The sequence below is a fragment of the Nicotiana tabacum genome, chromosome 6 (assembly GCF_000715075.1).
Source record: "Nicotiana tabacum cultivar K326 chromosome 6, ASM71507v2, whole genome shotgun sequence".
NCBI lineage: Eukaryota > Viridiplantae > Streptophyta > Magnoliopsida > Solanales > Solanaceae > Nicotiana > Nicotiana tabacum.
The window spans coordinates 23,832,018-23,857,380 of NC_134085.1; the positions used below are offsets into that span (position 1 = coordinate 23,832,018).

The 25,363-nt window shown below is 35.3% G+C and overlaps 2 protein-coding genes across 4 annotated transcripts; one reads left to right on the forward strand and one right to left on the reverse strand.

The window, feature by feature from the left end:
* Positions 1–327: 327 nt before the first annotated feature.
* On the forward strand, positions 328–7,834 carry LOC107798519 (non-structural maintenance of chromosomes element 4 homolog A-like). Of its 2 annotated transcripts, none has more exons than XM_075254623.1 (7): positions 328–3,393; positions 4,447–4,527; positions 5,335–5,587; positions 5,664–5,754; positions 6,155–6,371; positions 6,456–6,547; positions 7,359–7,834. In XM_075254623.1, the coding sequence occupies exons 1-7, from the start codon at positions 3,105–3,107 to the stop codon at positions 7,608–7,610; spliced, it is 1,275 nt and encodes a 424-aa protein (XP_075110724.1). In that variant the 5' UTR covers positions 328–3,104; the 3' UTR covers positions 7,611–7,834. The 2 variants fall into 2 exon arrangements, with proteins under 2 accessions (XP_075110724.1, XP_075110725.1); XM_075254624.1 differs by having other exon boundaries at positions 6,445–6,547; positions 7,359–7,541.
* Positions 7,835–13,349: 5,515 nt separating this feature from the next.
* Positions 13,350–18,055, reverse strand: LOC107798520 (enoyl-[acyl-carrier-protein] reductase [NADH] 2, chloroplastic). Of its 2 annotated transcripts, none has more exons than XM_016621526.2 (13): positions 17,797–18,055; positions 16,693–17,001; positions 16,498–16,607; positions 16,356–16,411; positions 16,187–16,271; positions 16,050–16,097; positions 15,375–15,449; positions 15,193–15,304; positions 15,024–15,075; positions 14,892–14,943; positions 14,732–14,789; positions 14,148–14,246; positions 13,350–13,748 (listed from the first exon to the last, which is right to left on the reverse strand). In XM_016621526.2, exons 2-13 carry the CDS (start codon positions 16,964–16,966, stop codon positions 13,591–13,593), a joined length of 1,179 nt encoding a protein of 392 aa, XP_016477012.1. In that variant the 5' UTR covers positions 16,967–17,001; positions 17,797–18,055; the 3' UTR covers positions 13,350–13,590. The 2 variants fall into 2 exon arrangements, with proteins under 2 accessions (XP_016477012.1, XP_016477011.1); XM_016621525.2 differs by having other exon boundaries at positions 16,693–17,011; positions 17,797–18,015.
* Between the last annotated feature and the right edge of the window lie 7,308 nt (positions 18,056–25,363).

Sequence of the window (25,363 nt, forward strand, 5' to 3'; positions counted from 1 at the left end):
GTACTTTTAAATTGTTAATTATATGTTATAAATTATTTTAGTATTTTCAATTTATTTTCAGAAACTATTTGCTATTTTTTTTATAAAAAATAAAAAGGAAAAAGTGGCTATTTAACTCGTAGCTACATCTGGCTTTCAACTATAACCCAAATCAGACCCCAATTCCCAACCCAATTATACCCACCGGACCAGGCCCAAACCCAATTTCATAAACCGACCCACCTACTCCTTTTAATCTAGGTCGTTGATCATTCAGATCAACAACCACCATTTCACCTACCATTTTTAAACCTAAACGACCTCTTTGCCTTAAGTCATTTCTCACCACTCGCCGCCCTTGAACCCCTTCCTCTCAAACTCTCTCTGCAACTTCACCTAAACCCTAGTCGTCGTTGCCCAAATTCCCCTAATCCCTTTCAATCCCTACCTAATCCATGGACTCCTATGGCGGTTTGAGGCATGTACTCTTCAAAATACCCAATTCCCAAAAGGAAATGAGTCATTACACCCAATGAATGTCGAAACCCAGACTCCTCTCCGATGGAAGGGGGAAAAGGGGGCGCGACAAGCTTCTCACAGGTGATGAATATCTTTAAAAGCTTCTTTAAGGCTGTGTATGTGATACCATGCACTGTTTCGCCTCCAAAAATACACTAACCATTCTCTTTGGAGATAGATCCTAAGGTGGCTCTTCCTTTATCATATTCTTCATATACGACAGATTCTTTTTTCAATAAATGTTTGGTGAGTATCCCTATTTGAGGAGACAATTCACCTCATTTTGTAGGACTATGTAGTTGGTAGTTTTGTTGCTGCGACCATTATGGAATTCGCACCAAAACTCCTGGCTCTGCTTATTTAGATATATTCTTATCTCCTTCGGCCATCTCACTTTGTCCCCATGTCTTCTAGTACCGCTACCAGTTCAGTGGTGCTAACATTAAAGTTATAGTCGACCAGATTTGGTCAGAGGTGGTAGTCACTGATTTTTGATGTTTTTGGTCCGTTTCTTGCTCGATGGGGTACCGTGTCATTCCTTCGTCCGGAGTTTCTTTTATTACGCCCTGATCCTGGCTTCCGATCATTTTTCTGGTGCATGGGTCTGGAGTAAGGTTCATACCGGTTTGTGGAATTTCGATGTCTGGGCTCGTCTTGTCTGTGAACTGCTTCAGAACGACTGTTCTATCATTTCCTCACTTTGAATCCTGGGAGTAGTAAGATATCAACTTCTATTCGAAGTTTAGTGTGGTATCTGTGGGACACAACGTTCCATATTTTGGTCAGAAACTCCCCTAGGATTTCTTTGAAGCTTCGAAACAGTTCGGTTTACATTTTCTTGTAAAAATCATAGCGACCCAATTTTTCAGAACCTCAAGAAGTAGAATCCATTCCCTCTAAAATCGACAGATAAAATCTCGAGGCTACTCCTTTCTTCCTTGCATGACTTTAAAGATTTCCTTAACTTGCTTCTTCACCTTTTGGGTTTCGGAGTGTGCTTTGATGAAAGCATCTTCAAGTTCAACAGAAGAACTAATAGAATTTTTAGGTAAGTGAAAATACTAGGTTAAAGCTTCCTCTGTTAGGATTTTTTCGAACTTCTTGACGAGCATTAATCTGATTTGTCCTTCGTGAGGCCATTCCCCTTGATCCCGGTCATACAAGCCATGACATGATCGGGTGGGTCCAGGTTCTATCGTATTTTGGGATGTCCAACATTTTAAACTTCTTAGGGATCGACAGTGGGGTTGCACTTGGTTTCGTTGTTGTTGAGAGTATTTGCTTATGTCGATCCCTTTGACAACAAGCGGGACTCCCGGGATCGGTTCAATGCTCTTGTTATGTTCCTTGATCTATTGCTACAGGTAGGGGTATTCATAAAAACCCGAAAAATCGAACCAAACCGACCAAAAAAACCGATATTTTTTGGTTTGGTTTGGTTTTGATTTTGAATTTAAAAAACCGATCAAATTTGGTTTGGTTTTGGTTTCAATCAGAAAAAACCGAACCAAACCGACTATAGGAGTAGTTATTTCAAATTTATTATTACACCTATATATATGTATATTTTTATACAAAGTTTCAAAAATTCAATGGTAAATGTTAATAGTTTGCACTTTTTAGTAAGTTCTTTACCTTTATATTCTAGTTTGATTGGTAATTTTCTTTTGTTAAGTGTAAGAATCCATTTCGTGTTAAAATAATATATTTTTAATTGAGTCCTTAAATTTTTCATCACTATTTGATTCAATTATCATCAATATATATTGGTAAATAATAGATTTCTTAAAGGGCAATTGATTTGATAGTGTCATGTTGAATATGTGGTCGCCGGAATATGTGTTTGGTAGTGTATGTCTTATATTTAAGAAAAACCGACAAATAACCGAAAAAACTGAAAAACCGACATAAACCGAATCGAGAAAAAACCGACTTAATTGGTTTGGTTTGGTTCTAATATTTAAAAAACCGACTTACTTGATTTGGTTTCTTTTAAGGGAAAAACCGATCCAAACCGAACCATGAACACCCTAGCTGCAGGGTTAGTATTAAATTTTATAATCCAGTATTTTCAGATGTAACCGACCCTCCGGCCTCGGAATTATGAAATTCTAACTTTTTAAAATACTACTATTATTTAGTTTTTTACTATTTCATTGTTGAGAAAAAGCATGTTGTAATCTAAAATACTGTAATTAAAGTATATTTTTTCGAAAATTTCGACCACGATTAGTCTAATCGTTTTTCGGTTGATTTTAGGTCAAAGAGGATTCTCTATATAATTTATTAAGTGAAAGGGTACTGTTTCAAACCTCAGAAAGTTAAAGGGGCTAAACAGAAATCTCCCAACATAAATTCATTGAGAAAGAAAAAAAAAGAAAAGAAAAAAAAATCTCTTACTCGAGCGCGCGTTTCTATTATTTCAACACTTGCATTCAAAAATTGAAGTTTTTCTAGGGTTCTTACATTGGCTCCAAAAAGTTTCAGTCCTACGGCTCAATTTTTAAGGATTTTATCTCTAATTCTTCGAAAATTCATAGTAAATTCATATCGTCAATTTCTTCCCAATACTTTTTCCTCTTCTTGGATGCTTAATTGAAAAAGGTATGGTTCGAATTGTGAAACGTGAACCTGTGAATACTCGAAGTAGCGGCGGAGTATCGGCGAGCACTAGCAATGGCCATAACGACGGTTCTGTAGAGGTAGAAGCTTCTGGACGACGTCGTTTAGTTCTTCCCGAAGAAACTACGATCTTAAAACGCGAAAAAGTTAGCACTCGTATTCGTCAAAATAGAGGAGCACAGAGTAATGGAGGAGTATCAACAGAAGAAGACACTGTTGGACTACGCAGAGTTCTTCGATCTCATTATCTCTCCGTTAAGTCTCGTATTTCTGGTAATTTCTCTTCCTCTCTCTCAAAGTCTTTTTATTTTTTTATGTTTATAAAGTGTGACCTTATTTTCCTTGATTTTGTGAATATATGAATGTGTATATACTATGTAAGATCTACGCATGCTATAGTAGCCCATAGTTTTTATTAGTGATAGTGGAATTAAAAAACCATCAAATAAATCGGCAATCAGTTTAAAAAATAAAGAGTGAATTTTGAAATATGTGGTCTAGAATAAGTTACTGACATTTGTGTGGTCCTAAGTCATCTCATTAAGGTAAAATTGGAAGTTTAGATTTGAATTGTTTCGAAATATAGAAATATCCCGTGCTTTCTTGGATAGACTGAAAATCAAAGTGTGCCACATAAATTGGAAAAAATGGAGTATTAATGTAATAGTTGGAAAGTTAGTTCAGTGGAGAAAACATCGTGTCACAATTTCGAACTGGAATAATTTAATGAATTTAAATTATTAAAAGAAATGTTATTTGTAGGAAAAATCAAATTGTCTCAACATTTTGAGACGTTGAGAAGTGAAGAATATGTCATGTAAATTGTAACGGAAGAAGTACTTTTATATTATACATGTACACTCACACAAATTTTGTTGAGCCGAGAGTCTCCTGGAAACAGTCTCTCTATCCTTTTCGGGGGAGGGGTAAGGCCGGCGTACACTCTACCCTCCCCAGACCCCACTAGGGATTTTACTGGGTCTGTTATTGTTATTGACACTCACACAAATTAAAATATCATAGTCAAAGAAAAGTTCAAATAGTTATTGTCGTGAAAAATTGGGACAAAGAGTAATTTATATGTGCAGTTTAATGGTTCCTATTTTTCATTGAAGTTCTGTTATGTACTTAGCAAAGGGTTGGTTTCCCCTCTGTTTTTTAAAGCTGCTTTTACCGATGAAAGGAACTTAATGTTTGTGTTCTTTGGAGGCTACTGTTGCTGATTGATTTCTCCTCTGTGCTAAAAGTACTCCGCATTTTTTATTATACATTGTGGTTACAGATTTTCTATAATGGATTGTAATTGGTCTAATGCCGTGCTTGCAGATGAGAGAGATGATATATCAAAAGTTGATTCAGATAAATTCAAGTCAATAATTGAGGAAGTCGAAAGACTACATCAACGTGGTACTGATTCAGTGTCTTGCTTTTTGGCGTACTGATACTATCTCTAGTTAAATTTTTTGCTTGTGAAGAGATGCATGCTTATGTCGTATTGTCATTTGTCAATTGGGTGCCCTCCTCCCTAACGTATTGCCCACTCTGTTTTTGGAGAGTTCAGCAAATGTTTTGGTTATGCCTACCAAGGTGCCTAGAATTTCGGATGAAGAATTATCTGTGGAAAAATTTCTTGCATCCTCCTGGGATTGATATTACGATTCTTTAATCCTCATTTCAGTATTTTATTCTTATTTATGTTGAAAAGTTAGGGTTTCAACTCTGGTGGTGTCTCATCAAATAAAAGTCTTGTACTGTATCCATGGTATTTTTGAGCTTGTAAAAAAAAAATCTAATTATTTGTGTGAAAACAATTACTAAAATTTATTCTAAGTGGTTGGAGAGCTCAACTTTGCTTCCCTATCCCCCAATTTCAGTTTCACGTATTTTGCATCTTTTCCTGTCTGAGTATGATAACAAATTAAATTACTCTGCTTCTCAACATACCTGAGGTAAAGATGACTGTTTGCAAAATGTGTTCTTGTTTTTGGCGAGCAGATCCGATGGACCTTTTGATTATTTCCTTCGAACTTCGAGTCTGAACAGTTCTAGCTTGATTATAGTTTAAGGTCAACATTTTGGATGTATTTAGTTTGCCGAGGATCGCAACAATTAAGCTAATCTTTTTGGGCATATCAAGATGCTTTATTTTGAATATTGATGATCAAATGTTCTGGCTTCACTTAATGGGTTGTATTTTAACTGGTTGACATACAGTACAAAAACCTAGGGAACAGGTTGCGGATGCAGAAGCCCTGTTGGACATCACAAACACACTGGTGACTTCGGTGAAGGCCCATGGTAATGAAGGAGTGACCCCTTCAGATTTTGTTAGTTGCCTACTAAGGGACTTTGATCAAGAAGGTGGATCTAGCAGTATAACAGGAGAGGATAGGGACTCTATCCGCTGGAAGTACATTGGCTGTGTAGTCTCTCATGTTTTCAGGAGTGCTCCTGGTTGCTGTACAATGTAGGTGCCGAATCCTCTCCCTTGTTTCCTACCAATTTGTATAACAAAACAGATGTGAATATTGAACTTTTTACAGGATAGGGCCTATGAATACTGAAGTGAAGCAACGCATGCCTGTCGTTCACAGAAAGCGTGTGAGGCCAACAGAAAGTGAACACCCTGAGGAGGTATAACTTACATGCCCCTCTGCACGCTTCCATATAGAGTGGATTTAGCTTCAGGAAATTGCACTCATCTTAGGTGCCTTTATCAAAAGATGGTATATACTTCAAGCTAGAACATACAACGTAATTTTGTCTCCAACAAGTTTCTTTTTGAATATTTGAAACCTTTAAGTCCATGAATATTTGGTGAATGCCCATAATATTTTAGCATTTTACTAGAACGGTACGTCTGGTAGCTAGATTGTTTCTGCATTTTCGGTTTTGTTTCCTCTCTCTTTTTTCCCATGCAAGTTAGTCATTTTTCTTTCAGCTTCTCTAAACCACTACCAACTAACCAAAATCTTTTATTGCTAATTTTAATTTTGATGTCAATTGCATTTTGATTTGTTGTGATATATTTCAGCTTGAAGATACTGTTGATGAGGAGAAGACAGACACTGACAAGAATATGGCTACAATGTTTCAAATTCTAAGGAAGCACAAGAATGTCAGGCTTGAAAACTTAATACTGAACAGAAAGAGCTTTGCACAGACAGTTGAAAATTTATTTGCCCTATCGTTTCTAATTAAAGATGGACGAGCTGATATTACCGTTGATGAAAAAGGCTGTCATCTAGTTTGTAAGTTTACCATGTCCATTTATTTCTCAAATTCATTTTACCTCTGCTTATTTCCTCTGACTAGAGTACCAAGTTTTACTGCAGCACCAAGGAATGGTCCTGCTGCTAATGCAGTCCTTTCTGGGGAGGTTTCTTACAGCCACTTCGTCTTTAGATTTGACTTCCAGGATTGGAAGGTATCTACATAATCTCTCAATTCCTAAAGACCATATGGATGACTTAGAGCCTCTTTGGACATAAGAAATTTTTCCCTTTTTCCCAAAAAAATTTCACTTTTTTCCGAAATTATTAGCGTTAGTTCATAAAATTTTCAATTTTCACTTGAAGATGCATTTTGAAAATTTTCGAAAATTTGAAAAACTCCAAAACTTGTTTTTCAAAATTTTCACTCAAATTAGTCACAAAACTTCAAAAATAACCCAAAATTATATTCATGTCCGAACACAACTCTAAATTCCAAATACCATTTTCACTTGAAATTTTTTTTCACCCTTTTTTGGAATTTTACAATTCTTATGTCCAAACGCCCACTTAGTATTGGTTTCTAATTCCTTTTCAATGATATTAACTTGTTATTACCACTCAGGTGGTTCTCTATCTTCTACTAAAAAATGTGTATCCTTCACAACTCACTGAGGACCAAATTTGTAATGGCTTTATGTTTATGGTCTATTGCCAAAGATTAAAACGGCTTGGTTATCTAGCAAAAGTAGTCTTCAAGAAGTTTATTAATGACATTGTTGTATTTGCATAATATTACAAAGTAGGTGCATGAGTGATAGGGTCAAAAAGTAATGCCCAGTATAATCAATTTGTCATATAATTTTCTTCTGTCATATCAATGTGGAATGAATAACAATTTTTCTGTTTTCCCAAGCAGCTGTTTGTGTATAAGGATCGGAATAGTACAGTCTTGATACTCATTCTTGAACTTTTCAATCGCATGATATTTGATATGCCACTCTGAATTTGTTACGTCATATGCAGCTTATGTTGGGGACAGTTAATGCTGGAGAAGAATTAATGCCACACAGAACTGAAGCTGAGATACCAACCAATTTTCAACCAGCATCAACCTCTGAAGCAACTGAACGACCTGTGCAAACTACACCAATAAGGAAATTGACTAGGAATCGGGGTCTGGTTTTTCAAGAGCAGAGTGTTGTTGAAGAATCCCCAGAAAGTGACAATTGCCAAGGAGCTGCTGCTGACCGGAAAGGAAAGCGAAAACTGATATAAGATTGACTGGCTGCAACTTGTCAACTCTGAAGTGATGCAGGAAGAGCATTCTGCTATTTTTGGGGGAATCCAGTATTATTTGAATTCGGCAGAGTTTTCTTTTTGGTTTCCCTTTGGACCTCGAGGTACTTATTTTAAAAAAATGTATCTAATGTAGAGTTACCAAATGCACATTCTCTTGTCTATTATCTAATGGATGATATTGTACAGATTTTACCGTTGAAGTCATGGTGTCGCAGTGGTCACTAGGGACCGTTATTTTTCTATATGGAAGATCAACATAGATACACTGCTCTTTAAATTCACGAATCTCACTCGCTTTATTAGCACGAAAAATATAGGCACAATCATATTGTTAGCACAAGTAGCAAATAAATCAATACCATCTTTTACAACTAAATTAAAAATATGACTAACATGGAAAATTGAGTCATAAAGTGGACAAATTCTAACTTTAAATTTTTTTGCTGCAGTGGTATTAGCATAAGCATTAGCTAATGTGATAGTTAAAACTTTATCAGTAAGACTACAAAATTGAATAATGTCTAGAACAGCAGCAGCAATATATGCTCCAGTGTGTTCTGAATCAATAAATTTTATAACCAATCATACGTTTTTGCATATTCTAGTTATGATCAGTTCAATGACATCTAACAGTTAAATAATCACAACCATTAGAACTACGACCTATATCAGATGTGATAGACACTTTACAATCTAAGTGAAACAATACACAACGAATATACTGAAAATATTCGGTTTGAAATTTAAAAACATCATTTCTAACCGCGGTCTTAGGAAAAATCAAGATTATGCGGCTCTTGTATATAATGCACAAGCGAGGTGAGAAGGAAAAGTAAAAGGTAAGCCACATATTGCGGTCATTTTGCTATACTTTCACTATCTCTATCTTTGTTATAGGGACGTTGTAAATCACCAGTAGGAGCACCAAAAAGTACCGCTAGGATCCGGTATCTCTCCAACATCTATTTGAGCTTGTATCCATAAAATTGTGTTTAGTTTTCAAGTGTCCTTAACATCATCCCCCCCCCCCCAATGTTCGAATAAGTAGCAATGCATGCATCTTTATCAAAATTAAAAAACTTCCATACATGTGATATTCTCAGACGTATTGCCGTAGCCAGAGGCGGACCCAGAATTTTAGCACGATGGGACCATCATTGTATGCTAATCACTAGCGATAGAATTTGACATGCATCTCTTTGAAAACTTAATGATTATGATGACTTATCATCCAAGTATAAACAAAAAAAAAGTTCTAAAAAAGAAAAGAAAGCATCAAACAGAGAGAGAGAGATTTCTTCGCAAAATGGGTGCTATGTGAAGAGAAGGTGTTTGATTAAGCATGTTTCACACTTTAAAATTTCGAGTTTTTAATTAAAAAGGGGGTCAGCGATCAAAAGGGCGTTCAAACTTTAAATTATCAAAAACTTACTAAAAAAATCAAGAACAAGGGTATGTTGATAGTCAAAGAATTAGTTGTTAGTGCGTCAAAGTAAGGTTGTTGCAGAAAGATTTTTTTTCCTTCTATTTGTAGAGCGATAAGTTGCAATTTGAGACTTTTAATTTCAAGGAGAAATTTGAAAAAGAATAAAACAAAGTTGACTATTATGTATTAATGCTAAACTATAATTGAATTTAAAAATGAAGAAGATAAAAGTAAAAAGTAAAGTAATTTGCTATGAAGTATAAATTACGTTGTATTAAAATAAAACGAGGAGAAAATAAAGGAGGAGCAAAAGCTAAAGAGGGGGGCCGAACCCACGTCTTCCAACATAGGAGGGATTTTGAGCGACCAAAGCAACCACTTCTCCTGTCTGCGCTTTTCTGTTAAGGGTCACAAGTAAAATATTTAAGGGGTCCCATATATATATACATACAGAGTTTTTGCCGAGGCCAACGGGATTACGTGACCCCTCAACCAACAACGTAGATCCGCCTCTGGACGTAACCTTACCCCTAGTATGAGGTAAAGCTCCAGACCAAAATTGAGTCTGAGTTAGAGCTTCTAAAACTGGATTAGTGGGTATTTTATCTAATATATCTTCTTCATTTTCTTCTTCCTCATTAGTACCAAATTATTGCCAAATTGTCTTTCTAAAGTTTTATTATCTAGTGGCTCCTCTGAAATAATATAATAAAAGCCAGGCGATAGGCTAAAAGAAGTTTCATCAACAAGAGTACAATCCTCTATGCTTTTTCTATTTTTAGCAAAAGGAGTAGGATTACTACTAGAACTAGCACATTTATTACTTTTAAAAAAATATGTTGGGTATGCCTGATACCTTGGTAGGAGCCATAATTTAAATATAGTAAAAATTAGACATGAAACACGAAAATTAAGAGATGGAACGAGTGCACCGTAAACAAATATTAAAACTTGAACAATTTGCCCAAATACTTGCTCTAAATACTTGAAGAATTCGTTTAGCAGCTTGAAACTTGCTCTAAATATTTGCCTAAGTACTTGAAACTTAGATTATAGTGGGAAAATAGAGAGAATGATGGAGATAGCATATAAAGAGAGAGAGAATGATAGAACTAGAGAATTGTAGGAAATAATAAAGAAGTAGGGCGGGTATTTATAGTTAAAAGTAGGGCTAATGTGTAATTTAATAAACTTGAAGGTTAATATAAAAGTTTGAGGGGGGTGAGGGATGTTTCGGGGTTGGGGGGCTAAAGTAGCCCTTTTTCTTAACTGTTGGCAACGACTATTTTCTAAATATTAGCCGTCAGCCGACAACTAAGCAATTAAAAATTTATTGAATTTAAATTCATAAGAAAATTGAATTTAATCTCAAATTAAATATATTTCGGTCCACACTAATATCATGAGTTAATATAATTGGATTAATTATTCAAATCCAATAAATAGGTCCAGATGCATTGGGCTAACCCATTTAATTGGGCTATAAGTGATGAATCCACTTCATTAGACCCAAGATGTCATCTTCTTAGAGGCCCAATTTGGTGTCACGTGTCAATTGACATGGCACACAAGTCAAATGGAGGAGCCAATGAGATAATGCCACGTGTCAAAATGATAAGGCATGCCAAGTCAATAGGCCAATGAAATCATGCCACATATGCAAGTGACATGTTCTGGCCAATCAAATGCGGCCTTGTCACACTTCAATCTGATTGGTCGGAAAGATTTTGCTCCCATCACAACTCTTCTCTTCCACAACTATAAATAGGGGTCTTCATAACTCATAAAAGATACCAGAAGTCATAACAAGATGCAAGAGAGAGCTCGTGGGTCAAACGCAACAAATTTCTCTACGAGCTTCAAGCAATCAGGTTCAAACTCAAGAACGAAGAACAAATCAAGGTTCAAAGAGTACGAGTTCAAATCAAAGTTCGTGCTTGTTGAATTCAAGATCATCGTTTGTGAAAACAAGCATAAATTCAAGATCAAGCTCAAAAGCCCTTGAATTTATATTAGAAAAGAAGAATCGGAAGAATCATAGAGATTGTAACGCTCAAATTGTTTGAAATCAAATACTACAATTATTGTAATATTTTCAGTCTCGATTATTTTCTTGACCCAATTTTATTATCTACAACTATTTATATTATATTAAAAGCACGAAGGCCCTTAGCGAAATATCGTTCGCCTTTTTTACCCCTTTAAAGATAGATTTCATATTGGATAAAGTAGCCATTTAATTATTTTTCTAAAATTTAGGACTTTAAAATTAATTGTTAAAATTGTGACCATTAACTCTTTCTTTATTTGAATAAAGTAAGTCTCCTAATATTTAGGGATTTCAAATCAAATACCAATTTATTCATATAAATATCTTGACTAACGTTTAGTGCATTGGAATTCTAAGGTAAATTAAGTAATTGCACAAACTAATAATAAGGAGTACTTTACCTTTTTAGAGAGCATCCAATGTATACTGCATCTATATTATTTTTATTTTATTTTTCAGTCATTTCAATAAATTATCCTAATTATTTTTCTATATATTAAATAATTTATTATGGATTAACATTGGTTAGATTGCCTATTTCTTATCTTCAATATTTACAAATTACCCATTGTTGTTAATTTTTTTAAGATACTATTTTTTATTAAATTTTTGAGTTCTGAACATTCAATTGAATAATTAATGCAATCAACCAAATAGAAAAACAATAATGGTATTTACTAGCAACAAGAAGTTCTTATCGTTCATCTTCATATATGACTTATTACCACAACAAGAACAAATTAAAAGTCTGTAGAATAAAGATAAAAAGATGAAAATAAGAACTTATTTGATAATGTTAAGTAATGAGAGAAAACAAGAAGGAGAATCTCAAGACTGGATCCAAAGTTCTAATAATTCAAATTGTACGCAGTTAAATTATTCCAAGTTAATTAATAGTAATAATTTTGTTCAATAAGAATTTATCTTCAAAGGGTAGAATACTTACTTTCATACTAGACATAATTTTTATTTAATTATTTTTAAATATTTAAAATTTTGTAATATTTAAATATGTAAGGATTCTAACATTGGGTGGGTGGATGGGTGCGTGGGGGATGTATGAAAAAATCGATTATTGTATAATATTAAGTGTCAAATTGGAAACATACAAATTTATAACAATAAGGATGAATTAGTAGACAACAAATATATTCTAAACTAGTAAATTTGATCGCGCTTCGCTATTATAAAGACATCATAGTTTAGTTTTTTTCTGCATTCATTTGACCAATGGCAACTCCCTATAATTTTTTTAATATATTAAATTATTTGTTATAAATATTTATTCAACATTAGTTATTCATAGACATTATAATGTCACTTGCCAATCTTTTTCTAAAAGCTAAAGGGTCAACCTCTTCATTTGCAAATCTCCATAGACCGAAATATTCAATTTTTTAAAATTTTATTATTTTGACAAATCTTTGAAGACTTGTGATTAAAGCATGTTTGTTTTTTGTATTAAGTGGCAAAAATAACAACAAATTCATAAGATATTCACAGCCCTATCAAGACTTCTGTGGGCATGATTTCTTCTTTTATTGAGCTAGCTAAATAGATATCAACATCACGATTTTCAGAAACCTATACTATTTTATTTAAATTTTTATTAAATAAAAAATTTAAACACGTTTAATATTAATATTTATGAAAGTTTTTGAAACTATATAATATTAAAATAGGGTTCATGCGCAAAGCGAGTACTCTACGACTAGTTATTTAAAAAAAATATATGGCGAGATACCGGATCCGTACCGGGCCGGGGACACCGGGACAAAACGGCTGTCCTATCACGTCACACGACCTGCTACCCCCATCCCCCTAACACCTACCGGGCCGTCCCGTTAGACACCATACTTTCAACTATTACAATTATCGGAACTCTAATTTCAGTGTTCATGCTGAGTTAAAATAAGACTAGTGGAGCCATGACTATATGCTTCAAAACAACATACCAATAATGTGATCGCAACTCTACACTAACATTGGTGTTTGAGTCAAACTAAGACAGTTTGAATTATTCTTACCATTAATATTTCTTATAATAGTGTTTGAACTAAATTGCAACCTACTGTTTCCACCTGGTTTTTGCTATCTTTCATCGACACTGGTATTAAATTACTGTCCACCAAAACTTAGTAGTTAAAAAAAAAAAGATCATCCAAAGTTTTTTGTCTCTTGTTGGATCTAAGAAAGGCATTTGATAATCAACAAGTCAGTTCTAGTCTGGCATAAAGACTTCATCAATGAGAGGCTCATTTATAATGTGCCGAGAATGAAGTTCCATTTGTTACAACATGCGATGTAACCATCGAATACTAATAGTCACTACAAATGCAAAGCAAATTATCCACTCATCAAAATGAAATGGCCTATCTATGGTACCAAGAAAAATGACAACAAACAGAGAGGCTAAACAATTATTCCAATAATAAAATTCTCTCAAATCACCAAAACATAGTGAGCGTTGCCTCCACCCTCTAGCTCTTATTGTCTTTTGGAATGTCAAGACCTTCAAAAGCTGGACTATCAACTCCTACCCCCATTGCATTTAGACCATTGTCAACATAAATTGTTGCACCAGTGATCGCTGAAGCTAAAGGAGACACCAGAAAAGCAGCAGCATTTCCGACCTCCTCTGTTACATCCATTTTCAGTTTTAGTACTCAAGCAAACAGCAGTGCCAACAGTAAGATAAAATATCTAGTTTTTAATAACAGTGGTGTCCGCTCCAACGTGCGCACACCTTAATTATTCCACCGAATACATGCTACCTCCCACTAGCGCAAGTACCGGGTAACTTTGCCACCCTGTTTCAATTCCTCCCAACCCCATACATGTGTCATCAACATGAATGAAAAGTGTTCCAGTCCCCCAACTCAACACACATTTTGTAAAGAAAAACAGATATTATTCACCCCAGTGGAGGCATGATGGAATAGTTTTCGGGGATCTTAATGGAAAAGAAATACTACCAAGATATGAGATAGTTTGAGGATTCTTATAAAAAATAAATAAAGAATAGAATATGAATCACCTGCATATAATTCTTTTTGCAATGGGGCATTCTCCAATGAGTAATTTATCATCATATCAATGAATCCAATAGCTTTTGCGGCACGACTTCCCAATGGACCTAGAAAGGATAGATTTGATTTTGAGTTCAAAGCACTTGAAAAAGAAGCCCAATATATATGATAGTTTGATGTGAGTGATCGAATATGTCATCAACCAATTCGGTTTTTACCAGAACTGTAAGTTGCAATATAGTCCCTTTTTTCCTCTCAGAATCCTTTACCTTTTCAGTTCTATCTACGTTTAAGCTGTTTGAGCAAGTTCTTGTTGTCAAAGTACAGTTCTAAGCAGTAATTTTGAAGTAAGGCTGGTTATATAACCACACAATGCATTGCAATGGCATACATTTAATGTTAAAAAAGGAACTAATACTTTAATTATGCTGACACAAGTTCTAATATCAAAATATGAATGCCTGAGCATACGCGGTTATAAACTTCTAACTTCGAATCTTTGCCTGTTAATTGGTTATGCAGTGAAATTCCAGAGTACCATTTGGATCAGTACAAGCACAATACATGTAATACTACACTTTGTGGGCCATACCTGCAGATATTGTGTTGACTCTGACTCTATTTTTCCTTCCAGCTTCAAAGGCCAGGACCTTCAGCAAGAGAACACTACTCTTAAGCGATGCTCGCATTTGAAGCTAAAGGGAATAAAGTTGAAATTATTAGAAGAAAAAAAAAAGTAGCAGAGAACTTACTTTTGTGTCACTCTCCAAAGCAGCTTTTGCCGAACTCATACCGCCTCCATATCTATTAAATTCAGTGACGACAAGTCATTTAAAATAAGTAAATAAGGAAGATTGTGTTTCAGGAGGTGAGGGGAATCGTACCCAGGAATAATTCTTTCAGAAGCAATGTATGTCAGAGAGATTGAGGCACCGCCTACAAGGTAAGAAATATCTCAAAGTTCTAACAAGAAAAGGTCTATTTGGTGGAATAGCACATGATGAACTAATTTTGCCATATAGAGTTAGCTGAAACAAGCTCGCAGAGCTTTACCTGGATTTATTATTGGAAGAAAATGCCTCAGGAGAGAAACAAAAGAATAACTTGAGGCAGATACTGCTGCAAGATAGCCTTTTCTTGATGTCTCCAGCAGAGGTTTGCTAACCTACATTTACACTTTCAGATACCATAAAGGTTCCAATGAGAACTTCAGCAGATAATGGCGAAGAGTGTACCTCTGGACCATTTGCAAGTGAATGCACAAGGATATCAATTGTGCCAAAATCTTGTTTCACAGATTCAACAGCTTCCTACAATAAAACACCAATTGCACAGTTAATTGATCATGTTATCTTCCCGCTTTGATATAATTCTGCAGCATATATAATAATACCATCTCGCTGCATACAGTATAGTATTTTTAACTCCAAAAATGGACATGAGCTTTGATCTATTCAAGATACAACTAGAGATAGCACATGCCAGAGGAAGAACAGAATGATCTAATATAGATAGGTAGCTCATAACAAGAATCATTAATCATGCACAAAGTAAAAACTAGAAGTACTTAGTAAACAAAAAAGTCTTTTGATCAGTAAACAAAAAAGTCTTTGAGCATATACAAGTTGGATTAATGGAAATCTAGCTTCTCGGAACCATGTCAAATCTCTTATAAGTATCAAACCAATATTATGTGGAGTTCAATTTCAAACCATGTATAAAGTCATAGGCCCCATCAGAAGAGGAAAAAAAAACCATGTATAAACTAGTGCACTTGATTTATGTTAGATGCTCTTAATCAATAATGACAATGACTTCGGTTAAAGATAGCTTTCTACAAGATGAGCAGGTAGGGGCCATATCCAGCAGAAAAATATGAGAAACAACTTGAAAAATGTCAAACTTGATACCTTGACTGTCCAATTTGAGGATCCTGCATAGCGTTTGTTTGCTTTCACCTGGTTGATACCAATTGCATCTAGATAATTAGACTTGCACAGTTGTTCCGTAACTGGTTGAGAAGGATAAAGAGAAAAGCTAATCTTACATCCTCAGGAACATCTTCAGGACTGTCATAAACTGCATCCAGTGGGTAGACTTTAGCAATTTCCATCAATGAACCACCTGGCAACCTATTACAAAATATTGCAGCATCAATCAGTAGATGAAAGGAATGAAGAGTACAGTAGAAAAAAACAGAAATGCTCCATCCTTACACTCGCGATTCATCAAATTTTCCACGTCGTAGACTTGTCTCGAAGATATTCAGTGCCTAAATAAATTTATCACGAAAGATTATATCCTGGGCATGCTGTAGGGTAAGTGTGAATATATACAAAAATTCATAGATTTACTTACAGGCACCCATGTACCAACAAGAATTTCAGCGCCTGCAGCTGCAAGTGCCTTCGCAATTGCCCATCCATACCCATTATCATCTGCTATACCAGCAATAAATGCCCTCTTACCTGTGATTATGAGAAAAAACTATAAACAAACTGACATCTGGACTCCAAAATCCAATACAAAAATTCAAGTAGACTTTTGTGCGACCTCTTAAATCGATAGGCAACCCTGAAGCAGGCGCTTTATCAATTGCTCCAGACATTGCTTTTGGAACCATCCTCTCATATTTTACGGAAACAGACTTAAAGCTTTGACTCAGCTTTGTTGGTGAAACGTAAGATGAACTTCTAAGCTCAATACAAGATCTGCTTTTACTTTCAAAACCAAAACTGACATTGCTCAACTTTGACAAACAGGGAGACGCAGAAGCGCATTGTTTGACTGCTGCAATTTGCAGGCCAGGAGTTGCATTTGTAGCCATTTCCAGAAATTCACTTGACCAGAAGAATAAAGAGTCTGACAGATACTGCACCGATAATTCATTAGTACAACTAAAACAGTTGTGTAGCGAAAAAAATGGTTCAATCAATTAACTACTCAATGTCAAAATAGTTGGAGTTGGCTATCATATTAGTTAAATACATTTATGCTGGCCATCAACCCACTGCAACTCTCCTCATTTATCCAACTTTGGCGGAGTTTATATACCAAATCGTTACAAGACAATATCGATGCAGACTAGAACTGAGCTCAGAGATAACACCGGTTTTGTACCAAACAAACACTACTCTCTTTTAAAGAAGAATTAACAAAGAAAACTGCACTAAACTTTTTCAAAGGGATCAAACAATGAGCTAGTGTCTCCTTTATATTATGTGATGTAGCACCTAATTCAAGTCTAATTGAATATTATTCCTCAACTTGAACTTCCATACATCAATTAATTAGTAAGAAAAGAGACTACTGCAATCTTTCTTGAGTTATATTTTAATTTCTAAGCTAAAAAAGCGGCCTTATATGAAAACTAGAAAATATTTTCTTGTCAAACTCTATATCATAATATAAGACAACTATGTGCTGTAAAATGCCTTTTTTTTTTTGACAAGTGATTTTAGCAACATTTTTTAAGATCCCGGAGGACAATAGTGCACAGAGCCAAACAAGACAGTAGTTTTACACACTAAATTCAATCAAATGCAAAATGGGTATGCAATTTCCAGCTCAAAACTGCGAAATCACCAAACGGGTGATCCAACATTTGATCAATGCACAACATTTGAATCACAGTATAAGTTTTTTAAGAAAACTGACCTGTGAGATGAAGCAGTGGTGGAAAGATCGAAGCTTGACAAGAGAATGAAAGGAAATTTTTAGGGCTATATATGTAAGCGTATGTATGTCTTAGTTGGGTTTCGATGAAAACTAAGGTATGGCCGTTGGGCAGCTTTGAAAATGCCGAAGTGGAGAGTGTGTCACAGGTGGGACTTTGGTTGCTTTTGGTGAAATCAATATTTTACCCTTCATAACTTTGGGCTTTCACGAGAGAGGAAGTGGGAGTAGAAATGGCACCAGGCAGCTACTATCTGGGTCTGTTATTTATGAATTAGCTAGTGTGTCTTGAATTTCAGTTTTTAGTTTAATTTTTTAATATATTTGTCCGCAAGTTAAGAGTTTTAGTTTAAAATTTCAGGATAAAATAAATATTTGTTAATCTCTAAATAACATCCTTGAAAATAGTTATATGTGCACTTGCCCCGTGGAGGGAGGGGGAATATTTGCACCCTATAGCCTTTTTAGGCGACTCTTTAAATTATGTCCATGTTAACCTAATTGGATGAATTCTTTTTTCCATAAACCTAATACATTGAACTAACAAAGACTATGGAGAATTTTAATAGTTTAGTTGGGTGACTACTTCAACGTTCACCATATTAGTAAGGATTTAATTCTCCACATTATAATTCTCTTTCCTATTTTCCTTCTATAAAACTAACAAGAACAAATTTTAAATAGTAGCTTCAAAAGGTTATTTGTGCAAATGCTTCGTATGTGGGTCACACTGTCACGCTTTGATTTTTTGGGTTTACGCGATCAACACTAGAGGGCAAGTGCACAGATAGCCATTCTCAGGAACGCTATTTAGAGATTAGTCAGTATTTATTTTGTCCTGAAATTTTAACTAACAATCTTAATTTCAAGACATTTTTGTCCTGAAATTTGAATTGAAAAAATTAAAATTTAGGACGGACTGACTAATTTCTAAATAGCATCCCTTTAGAGTGGCTAGGTAGTGCCATTTCTACACACTAGATGTTCTTCTCACACCGAGCGAGCCAAACCCATTTATCCTTTCAACATTCAAGTCCATGACAAGCAATGATAAGGCAAATATAATACAATAACATACAGTAATCCACAATCTTATAAAATGAAATAACTTCCCAAATGGGTGTTACATGTACCACAGCTATCCCAAACACAATGTCAATGAAGCCTCCAGATGAATAACAAAATACTTGGGTTTGAGGAATATTAATTGTTGATGGATTATTTCTCTTATATCACTTTTAGTTATTGCAAATACTCGTGTTACTTAGGTCTCATTTGTTTTTTAAGATTAAAACGTGTGAATCTAAATACGCATTTGAACATTAAAATATTATATTCTGTTTGTTTTCTCTACATCTCAATATGTAAAACTTATATTTAATAAGTATAAATTCAAATTAAATAGTACGAATTAATATAATACTATATTAATAAAATATTTCTAAAAAATTATATGGTAATTAATGGTAATGATGCTAATAGTGGTGGTTGTGGGTGTCGACCGGGTAGTGACTGGTGTTGGTGTTGGTGTTGGTTGATAGTGGTGATTATGGATAGTAGATGTGGATGATACTAGTAGTTGATGGTGGTGATTGATGGTGGCGGTGACTAATAATAGTGATGGATGATATATAATGGTGGTTGATAATGATGATTGGTTTTGCGGTAATGATGGTTGGTGGTGATGGTTGTAAATGATGGCTAATGATAGCGACAACTAACATTCGTACTTGGAAGCGCCGGTGGTTGTGGTTGAAGATGGTGATTAATGGGTGGTGGGTAGTTGGTAGTCTATAATGGTGGGAGACGACGATAACGGTGGTAATGGTGATTACTGGTGAAAGTGTAGGAGTAATAATAAAATATCATTTTTTATATAAATTCTTGAATGTATGACATGTTAATGCTATTATGACTCTGCTATAGATCTTAATCGTTAAAATACCCATTAAGTGATCGTAAAATTGAAAAAACAAGCAGACAAAATGACTAAGATTTATATTTAAAAAACAAACGCACTTAATGACTAAGACCGGAATAATTAAAATTTAGACCTTCATTAAGTGCAAACAAATGAGGCCTTATTCACATTCAATTTTGTATAAAATAATACAGTAAAAATAGCACGGTATAATCAGTTTTTGGACTGGTCATTCAAAAATAACCAGCGTTTACCAAGTCAATGAAAAATAGTCACTATTTTGCTGCAACAGAGACCGGTCCAGCATAATATACCGGAGTTCGGAGCACCTGTGTATAAACTCCAGCATATTATGCTGGACCGGTATACTTTGCTGGCTCCAGTATAATATACTGGAGACTGGAGCACCGGTGCTCTAAACTCCAGTATATTATGCTGGAGTTCTAGTGTACTTATGCTGGAACTCCATCATATTATACTGGAGTTCCAACATACTTATCCTGGAACTCTAGTATAATATGTTAGAGTTCAAGTATACTTATGCTGGAACTCCAGCATAATATACTGGCGTATTTTTCGGGTTTTGAACAGTGTTTTCGCTCAGATTTATCTTTACATGAAAAGTGGTTAAATTTCGATTACTTTTGAAACTAGGCTATTTTTGAACGACCAATTATAAATCTGCCAATTTTTGAATTTCTCCCAATAATACAATGGTATTTGAATAAAATACAAATATTATTTGTACGCAGGTTTATGGCTAAACTAAAACTTTTGCCAAATTCACAGAGTTGTACTCCCTCCGGTCCTTTTTAGTTTTCATGGTTAGTAAAATAATTGACCCAAAATATTTATCATTTTAGGAAACCAAGAAATAATTGATTAATTTGTTTCACCTTTATCCTTACTTTAATAAACGTAGAGAGAGGCTAATTTTGATGAAACCAAGAGTAATAATAATTTGATATCAAAGAACTAATAAAAGTAGTTTACTTAAAATCTTTTTTCCAATAATATTTTCTTATATGGCATGTAAATGTCAAAGGGAAAATACATGGGGACACATTGTACTATGACTCTTTTCACAAAGGAACACTCAAACTTTAGGAAGGTCTAATTACCTTCCCAGACTAATTGAAAGTAGTATTGATACAACCTTTTGATACTAGTACAAGTTTTAAGGTTTAATGTGCATATCACGCACCAATCTTGAATCGCCATATAATTCCTTTTTTTTGCTACCTTTATTTTCTTTTTCAGTTTTTATTCTCTTTAGGTAATAGTCACTGTAGATATATAAAATTTATTAAGTTTAATCCATACAAATTCGCATTGAATCTTAATTTTATTTGGGTTAAATAATTAATTTGGACTTTACAAATTAAATTAGTCCATTTTATTATTTTCAAGCCCAAGATCCATTTCATCTTAAGGCTCAGGCTCATGCCATGTGTCAAGTGACATGGCATATCCAGTCAAACTCTAAGGCAACAAGATGACGCCACGTGTGAAATGTGTGGCAATCCCAGTCCAAAACGGTGACCAATCAAGAATTGATAGGTGTCTAAAATGACATGTCTTGGCCAATCACAAGCAAGCTTATCACATAGCTTGTGAGATAAGTTTGATGACTCACATGAGCCAACCAGAATCAAGCAAGAGAGTTCATATGTAGTTGGACTATCCATCCTCTATAACAATAAATAGAGGGGCTACATAACTCTTTGGGAGGACATTCAGAATTGGAGAAGAGCATTCCACAATTGGTGAAAGCATCCACAAACAGAGAGATCAATCATCAAGTGCATAGTTCTTCAACAGAGGAGTGATAAACGGAGTTCTTTCCGGAGATAAACCCGAAATAACAAAGTGTTGCTCGATGTTCTTGGAGATTAAATACATCACAAGGAGATCTCCATCGTCTTACATTGGAGAAAGACACTTCTCAAGCCCTGGAATTACGGAGAATTTCATAGAGGAGAATCAAAGAATACATAGAATTGTACTCACAATATTCATCAATAAAATCTCTTTTTTTCTTCATAATACTTTTGTTGCAGTTTATTTTCCATACTACAAAAATTTGTTACGAACAAATTTTGGCACGCGCAATGGGACGTCATGTGAGATATGCTCTTCTTTGCCATCTCCAAGGAGGCGAAGTATTCGGATCCTTCCGAGCCACTAGCCTTGAACTTGCTCGAGTGATCAAGCCAACATGACTACGCTCAACGGATGCATCAGTAGTGGTATCTTTGCATGGAACATCATCACACTTCCGGAAGGCCATCCTAGCAGTAGATTTGTAGTTTCTAGTACTGATAAAAAAGGAAAGCAACAATGAGCTTGCTCCAATAAAAACACAAGAACATTATGATAACGGAAAAGTTGTCATATGTTATGCAACAATTTCCTTCACAGATGATGACTTGCTGCTGGGGTCTAAGCCACATAACAGACCTTTTATTTGTTATAGGGGCCATTCAGGAACAACGTCTCAATCACATACTTGTTGATGATGGTTTGACGCCAAAGATTGTGCTAAAAAAGTTTGGGATCTCTATCAATGAGCTATTCAAAAGTAACCTAACAAATCCAAGGTTTCAACCAAGGAGGATAACGAGCCATAGGTATGATCCACGTGGGATTATTCATTGGTGATATGAAGACAAACACCCTGATTCACGTCATAGATGCTAAAACATCATACAACTTGCTGCTTGGACATCCTTGGGTTCATGAGAATGGAGTGGTATAGTCTACTTTCCATCAATGTATGAAGTACAGAAGAGATGGAGAAATAGTCAAAATTGATGCAGACATCAATCTTTTCATTGAGACAAAGTCGTACTTTGCAGATGCAAAATTCTACCCAGATTCTTGTGAATAGTATGGAGAAACCATCATCAGTCGAAGACGCTGATGTCAATTCAAAAGAAGAAAATGAGTCTCAATGGACTACCACCAAGCTGTCCAAGAAGACAACTGAAGAAGTCTACATTAATCTATCATCATATGAATGTGACATACAAACAAAGACTGATAAAGAACATCCAATTTTCTGCTATGGTCCACGTGAGTGTTGAAAGAAAGGGCAACCTTTATTAGAAGAATGTACTGCAAAGAAGAAATTAAGTCACATAGCGATTCAAGATTTATAGGAGCATATGACCGTCTCAATTGCACGAATCTCATCAGTGACTTGTGAGTCTACTAAAGGCAATCTCCAAACTGATAAAATAAAAGGGCTTTAATCCTAAGGCCTTCATACTGCTTGAAAATTCTGGTTACAACTTCTCCAATCCATCAAAACTAGTAGAACTTAAAGATGAAGTCACTGGTGAAAAGATACATAAGCTCAACGAGTCCCAAATGAAGTTGAGAAAGCAAGGGCACTATGTCGCCGCTCCAAAGTTTGGCAGAGCCTCTTCGAATTTCATCTAAAAGAAGCAAAGAGATAGCTTCATCACAATATACCTCGGTAAAGGAGATGAAGGAATTTAAGGGCAAGAAAATAAAATAACGGGCTTTAGTGTTTGATCGCATTGGAGGCTCAACCCCTTAAGTCTCGGTATTTGAAAGGCTAAGTCACAAAGGTGAATGTGTATCTTCCAAATGTCTAAAGGAAGTCTTAACTACCTAAAATACCTCCTTCTTTTGTCTCCTGGTAACCATAAGGAGTCACCATCTAGAAAGATACTGTCAAAACATAAGGAGCAAGTCCATTGAGGAGCGGGGTCATTTTGAAATTGTTGATGACAAAGAAATCTGTAGTGCTTTCCCATCACGTATGAAGAGTAAGTCTATTGTGTCAATATCCACAGACGGTCCACTGAAGTGCAAAGGAGAACCATTGTTTATACTTGCCAGCCTCATAAAGAAGCAGAGAAATAGAAAGAAGTAATGCCAACCATCCAAGAAATTCAAAGAGAAAAGTCAGACTTTGTGAAAACATCCTATCATATAACTGTGGAAGATAGCCATGACTTGATGTTAATGATGAAGTACACGAGGCTCTCCCTCAACTAGAAGATGCGGGCAATCAATTGTAGATGAGTTTTAGGACCTCAATTTAGGAACTCCAGAAGATCCACGCCCCACCTTCATTAGTGCATTTCTTATGCCTTAGGAGGAGGAGGAATACTCCAAGTTATTGACCGAGTACAAAGATGTCTTCTCTTGGTCATATAAAGAAATTCCCGATCTTAGTCCTAAGGTAGTCGGTCATCATTTAGGGATCAAAAGTGGAGCATGCCATGTGAAGCAGTCACAACACATGTTTCGACCGATCTAGTACCACAAATCAAAGTCGAAGTCAACAAGCTTATCGGGGCGGGATTTATTCGAGAGGTGAAGTACCCATCATGGATATCGAATATTGTACATGTCAATAAGAAGAATGGTCAAATACGTATTTGTGTTGACTTTCGAGACCTAAACAAGGCATGTCTGAAAGATGACTTTCCGCTACCAATTATTGAATTCGCGGTTAATGCTACAACATGGCATGAAGCTATGTCATTCATGGATGGGTCCTTCAGATACAGTCAAATCAGAATGTCTCCAAGTTGCGACCAAACGCACACACAAGTATACGTGGTCGTCAAGTAATAAAGTGACTAAAAGTCAGATGTCGAACCCACGAGGATTTGTGATTAACTATTAACTAAATTAGACTATCCTAATTATCTAAACAAGAATTAAATCTAGAAGTATTTGATTCTAAGCTAATTAAAATAAAAAGAAAACAAATAATAAACTCTGAACAAAGGAAGAGTAGATTTTTATGTTATCAATGTGATGAAAACGATCTAGGGTTATAGGCTATCTAACATTCCTATTGTATTTTTCAATTAAATTGACTAACTAATTTATCTAGCTTATTGGTTGACAGGGTTAATATTGCTCATAAGAATCTGTCGAGTTCTTACTCGTCTATTCAAGCTAACCTAACGCCTATATGTCTATGGAGTTAGAATCAACAAGAATAAAATTATAATTCCTTTACATCAACCAAGCAAGGCAAGTAGGTATATGTCTATCCTAACCGCGAATCTGTTCCCGGAAGCTCAGGTTCATAAACTTTCTCTACTCAATCCTATATGCAATCTAGAATTCCCACTTTCGAGTTTAATTCTAGATTCGTAGATAGTATTCAATTGATGATCAAGCAATCAAATAATTAAGCGCAAGATTGAATAAATAAACCAACATGATAAACTAAGAAATCAAAATCAATATCCGAATAACAATAGTCATGAGAGAACGACAACCCTAGAACGTGAAGTTTATCTCCACATAGACATATTAGAAAAACAACAAAGCATACAAAGAAACATAAGAGTTACTAAGTTTGATGGAAAAAAGATGAAACTCGGCCTCCACGGTGGCTCTGTGCTCTCCCTAGGTCAAAAGTATGTCCAAAGTTACAAAATGACATTTTTACATGTATTTATACCAAGTAGGGTTGGGCCCAGATGAAAACACCTTCTCTTGCACAAAATAGGACTCTGACTTTGTAAAATTTGTACCATGCGACATGCCATGCGGTGTGCTTGTGGGGAACTTCAGAGAGCATGCAATTTGAGGGCAACAACAATTTACACAGCAATAGCGCGCCACTCGGCA

Bases quoted from the DNA above. Each gene is read 5' to 3' on its own strand.
- LOC107798520 (XM_016621526.2), bottom strand. From the start codon at position 16,966: ATGGCTACAAATGCAACTCCTGGCCTGCAAATTGCAGCAGTCAAACAA. The intron at 16,608-16,692 runs GTCGCACAAAAG...TCATAATCACAG, and splicing joins GTTGCCTATCGATTTAAGAG to GTAAGAGGGCATTTATTGCT. The intron at 15,076-15,192 runs GTAAAGCTCTGC...CTTACCTTGTAG, and splicing joins TCTTCCAATAATAAATCCAG to GCGGTGCCTCAATCTCTCTG.
- LOC107798519 (XM_075254623.1), top strand. From the start codon at position 3,105: ATGGTTCGAATTGTGAAACGTGAACCTGTGAATACTCGAAGTAGCGGC. The intron at 3,394-4,446 runs GTAATTTCTCTT...CCGTGCTTGCAG, and splicing joins CGTTAAGTCTCGTATTTCTG to ATGAGAGAGATGATATATCA. The intron at 5,588-5,663 runs GTAGGTGCCGAA...AACTTTTTACAG, and splicing joins GCTCCTGGTTGCTGTACAAT to GATAGGGCCTATGAATACTG.